At 59.7% G+C, this 4,401-nt stretch overlaps 1 protein-coding gene across 1 annotated transcript in view; it reads left to right on the top strand.

The window, feature by feature from the left end:
- The window catches only part of eif4g1 (eukaryotic translation initiation factor 4 gamma, 1), a 23,019-nt gene that overhangs the window by 13,908 nt on the left and 4,710 nt on the right, over positions 1 to 4,401 (top strand). Inside the window, exons 13-24 of the mRNA XM_015405177.1 lie at positions 1,411 to 1,689; positions 1,760 to 1,871; positions 1,951 to 2,056; positions 2,134 to 2,366; positions 2,449 to 2,561; positions 2,654 to 2,826; positions 2,903 to 3,028; positions 3,105 to 3,186; positions 3,264 to 3,362; positions 3,568 to 3,699; positions 3,829 to 3,910; positions 3,980 to 4,120. Of these exons, the coding sequence (XP_015260663.1) occupies positions 1,411 to 1,689; positions 1,760 to 1,871; positions 1,951 to 2,056; positions 2,134 to 2,366; positions 2,449 to 2,561; positions 2,654 to 2,826; positions 2,903 to 3,028; positions 3,105 to 3,186; positions 3,264 to 3,362; positions 3,568 to 3,699; positions 3,829 to 3,910; positions 3,980 to 4,120 (1,678 nt within the window). The remainder of the gene's footprint in view (positions 1 to 1,410; positions 1,690 to 1,759; positions 1,872 to 1,950; positions 2,057 to 2,133; positions 2,367 to 2,448; positions 2,562 to 2,653; positions 2,827 to 2,902; positions 3,029 to 3,104; positions 3,187 to 3,263; positions 3,363 to 3,567; positions 3,700 to 3,828; positions 3,911 to 3,979; positions 4,121 to 4,401) is intronic.

Here is a 4,401-nt window from a genome sequence, read left to right as displayed (position 1 = left end):
CGCCAGTCTCTAGCCCTGGAGAAGCGCCGCCGGTCTCTAACCGTTGAGATGCGCCGCCAGTCTCTAGCCCTGGAGAAGCACCGCCGGTCTCTAACCGTTGAGATGCGGCGCCAGTCTCTAGCCCTGGAGAAGCGCCGCCGGTCTCTAGCCCTGGAGAAGCGCCGCCAGTCTCTAACCGTTGAGATGCGGCGCCAGTCTCTAACCCTGGAGAAGCGCCGCCGGTCTCTAACCATGGAAAAGCGCCGCCGGTCTCTAGCCCTGGAGAAGCGCCGCCGGTCTCTAGCCGTGGTGAAGCGGCGCCGGTCTCTAGCCGTGGTGAAGCGGCGCCGGTCTCTAGCCGTGGTGAAGCGGCGCCGGTCTCTAGCCGTGGCGAAGCGGCGTCGGTCTCTAGCCGTGGCGAAGCGGCGCCGGTCTCTAGCCGTGTTGAAGCGGCGCCGGTCTCTAGCCGTGGCGAAGCGGCGTCGGTCTCTAGCCGTTGGGAAGCGCCGCCGGTCTCTAGCCGTTGAGAAGCGCCGCCGGTCTCTTGCCATGGCGAAGCGGCTAGCTGTGGCGAAGCGCTGCCGGTCTCTAGCCTTGGAGAAGCGCCGCCGGTCTCTAGCCCTGGAGAACCGCAGCCGGTCTCTAGCCGTTGAGAAGCGGCGCCGTTCTCTAGCCGTTGAGAAGCTCCGCCTGTCTCTAGCCGTGGCGAAGCGCCGCCGGTCTCTAGCCCTGGAGAACCGCCGCCGGTCTCTAACCGTGTAGAAGCGGCGCCGGTCTCTAGCCGTGGAGAAGCGGCGCTGGTCTTTAACCATGGAGAAGCGGCGGCGGTCTCTAGCCTTGGAGAAGCGGCGCCGGTCTCTAGCCTTGGAGAAGCGGCGCCGGTCTCTAGCCTTGGAGGACCGCCGCCGGTCTCTAGCCCTGGAGAAGCGGCGCCTGTCTCTAGCCCTGGAGAAGCGGCGCCTGTCTCTAGCCGTGGAGAAGAGGCGCCGGTCTCTAGTCGTGGAGAAGCGCCGCCGGTCTCAACCCCTGAGAAGTGCCACCGATCCGCCGGTTTCTAGCCCTGGAGAAACGCCGCCAAACCGCCCGTTTCTAGCTCTGGAGAAGCGGCGCCGGTCTCTAGCTCTGGAGAAGCGGCGCCGGTCTCTAGCCCTGGAGAATCGGCGCCGTTCTCTAGTCCTGGAAACCAGCTGGTTCCACCTCGTTATCCAGTCCCTCAGGTTCCTAGAAATGTTAGGAGGTTTTCAAAGTTCTTTGGGTTAAAACGGTACCAAACGGCTCCAGCCCCGGACCACCAACCCGTGGTTCAGCTGCACCCTGTACTGACAGGCTCTGGATGCTGGTCCCATTGACCCGTCCAGCTCACAGTGGTTCCTCTTCATCACTGTGGGCTTTCAGCGGAGAGTCATAATGGATCGTTCCCTTCCCTCCTAGAACAACTGGGTTCCCCGGAGAGGCGACCAGGGCCCCAAGACCATTGACCAGATCCACAAGGAGGCGGAGATGGAGGAGCATCGAGAGCAGCTGAAGGTCCAGCAGGCCCTCATCTCCAGGAAGGAGTCCGGAGGCCGAATGGGAGACAGAGGCCCTGGAGGTCGCGGTGGCCCTCACACCCCGGGGCGCGGCGCCCCCATCCAGGACGAGGGCTGGAACACCATCCCCATTTCCAAGAACCGGCCCATCGACACGTCCCGCCTCAGTAAAATCACCAAGGTAAGGCCAGACCCTCAACCAGAGGTTCCTGTCCTCCCACCCGCTTCTATCAGAACTTCCTCTCTTTCAGACCCCTGTGCTGGACTTCAACAATCAGCTGCTGGCCCCCGGGGGTAAAGGCACCTGGGGGAGCTGGGGGAAGGGCAGCAGTGGTGGCACCAGTACAAAACCTTCAGAACCTGGTAGGTTGTCCTCTTTGTGTGTCTGCTGCTTTGATGGACATGAAGCTGAGGCTCCTCTGTGGTTCTGGTTCCTCTGCAGGGCCCGAGTCCGGAACCCGTCCCACCACCAGCACTCTGAACAGGTTCTCCGCCTTGCAGCAGCCTTCGTCCTCAGCGTTTGACTCGGAGAGGAGAGCTCCTCAGAGGTGAGGCGCCGTGCTGTCAGTACTTTCTCAGTGGACCGGGCTGGTTCTATGATCCTCTCTTTATCGTGACCCGACAGGAACAGCTCCAGTCGAGAGCGCGGCGACCGCTTCGACCGAGGCGGCGACCGTTTTGACCGGCGGGACGATCGCAACCGGGTCCAGGTCACAAAACGTAGCTTCAGTCGCGAGAAGGAGGAACGGAGCCGTGAGAGAGAGCAGCGCGGAACGGCCGACCCGGTTCGCCGGGTGGCCAGCGTGACCGAAGAACGTGAGAGAGGCATTGCCGAGCGGCCAAGGAGCAAGGAGCAAGGTGGTCGTGAGGGGTGGAGCTAAGATCAGGTTCTGGTTCTAATGTTTCTGGTTCTAACGGTTCTCCTCTGACCCGCCTCCAGCCAAGCAGCAGGCGGTCTCTCCTCCTCCGCCCACACCGGCACTGACGGTGGAGGAGCTGGAGAAGAAGTCAACGGCCATCATTGAGGAGTACCTCCACATCAACGACATGAAGGTACCGCAGCGGGTCCTAAAAGGGGTCCTGACCGCTGTCCGTGGTCCTGGTAGCTCAGTCCCCTCTGAGGCAGTCCGCTTTGTGTCCAACAGGAAGCCCTGCAGTGCGTACGGGAGCTACAGAGCCCGGAGCTGCTCTTCGTGTTCGTGCGAAGCGGCCTGGAGTCGACGCTAGAGCGCAGCACCATTGCCAGGGAGCACATGGGCCAACTGCTGCACCAGCTCATCAGAACCGGCATCCTGCCGACCCAGCAGTACTTTAAAGGGTTCGTCTGCGGCCGCTCAGGGTAAAGGCCACCATCAGCATGTTGTGAATGTTTTAATGGTGGAAGGTTCCTGCAGGTTCCAGGAGATCCTGGAGGTGGCAGAGGACATGGCCATAGACATCCCCCACATCTTCCTGTATCTGGCAGAGCTGATCGCCCCCATGCTGCATGATGGCGGCATCCCCATGGGACCGCTGTTCAGGTGACCCGCCTTAGAGCTCACCTCGGCTTTCTGCTGGGTCGGCTCCAGTGTTCTGATGTTCTGCTGCCCTCCTTAGGGAGATCTCCAAGCCTCTGATCCCTCTGGGCAAAGCTGGAGTCCTGATAGCCCACATCCTCACTCTGCTGTGCAAAGAAATGGTGAGAGCTACGGATCTGAAAGCGTTGGTTTGTCAGAGCCAGAACCAGACTCTCATCATGCATTCTGATCCAACCAGAGCCATAAAAAGGCTGGCACCATGTGGAGAGAGGCGGGGCTTAGCTGGACAGACTTCCTTCCTGAAGACGTGGACTTCAACAAGTTTGTGACGGAAAAGGTTAGTCCTCTAATGTCGGCCTAGAAGGTTCTGGACCAGAAGGACCCACCTGCTCATGGTTTTCCTGCTAACAGGAACTGAAATATGTCCGACGTAGGTTCAGCCGGTACCTAATGATGAGCAGGTCTCTCATGGTCTTCCTGAGCTGAAGGTGGTTCTTCTGGGGTTGAGCTGTACTCAGCTTGGGGTCTTCTTCTCTCCTCAGAACGTTGAGTTCACTCTGGGCGAAGGGTCAGAGAAGAGCAGGAAGGAGATGAGTCCTGCAGAGCTGAGCAAGCAGCTGGTCAGGCTTCTTCAGGACCAGGCAGACAACGAGAGGATTTTTGACTGGATCGAGGTCAGTAGTCCGAACGGTTCTGCTGGTCTGAAACTCTGGGTTCTGTAGGGTTTGATGCTCTGAAGGATGCACCACTCCACCGCCTAACTCTCCCTGTCATTCCTCTGGGGGGAACGTTCCTGTTTGCAGGCCAACCTGGACGAGCAACAGATGTCGTCTAACGCGTTTATCCGAACCCTGATGACCTGCGTCTGTCAGTCGGCCATAATCTGTGAGTACTTTGCTGTTGGTTAGACTGGATCCAGTCCTGAACAGGCCAATGAGACTATTGCCTCTGCAGGTGAGACCCCGTACAAGGTAGACGGTGAGGTGATCAAGCAGAGGGCCAAGCTGCTGCAGAGGTACCTGAAGGACGAGCAGAAGGAGCTCCAGGCTCTGTACGGCCTGCAGGCCCTGATGGTGCAGATGGAGCAGCCTGCCAGTAAGCTCCTCAGATCAGCCTCCATCACTGCCACACATCTAGGCTCCCAGAAACCACCCACAGGTTCTATGAGATAAATGTCCTGGACTAACTGGACCACCTGGACTTACTGGACCACCTGGACTAACTGGACCACCTGGGCCAACTGGACCACCTGGACTAACTGGACCACCTGGACTAACTGGACCACCTGGACTCACTGGACCACCTGGGCCAACTAGACCACCTGGACTAACTGGACCAACTGGACCACCTGGGCCAACTAGACCACCTGGACTAAC

This window comes from Cyprinodon variegatus, unplaced genomic scaffold (assembly GCF_000732505.1).
Source record: "Cyprinodon variegatus isolate N-32 unplaced genomic scaffold, C_variegatus-1.0 Scaffold2034, whole genome shotgun sequence".
Taxonomy (NCBI): domain Eukaryota; kingdom Metazoa; phylum Chordata; class Actinopteri; order Cyprinodontiformes; family Cyprinodontidae; genus Cyprinodon; species Cyprinodon variegatus.
This window is presented reverse-complemented; position numbering and strand designations above follow the sequence as displayed.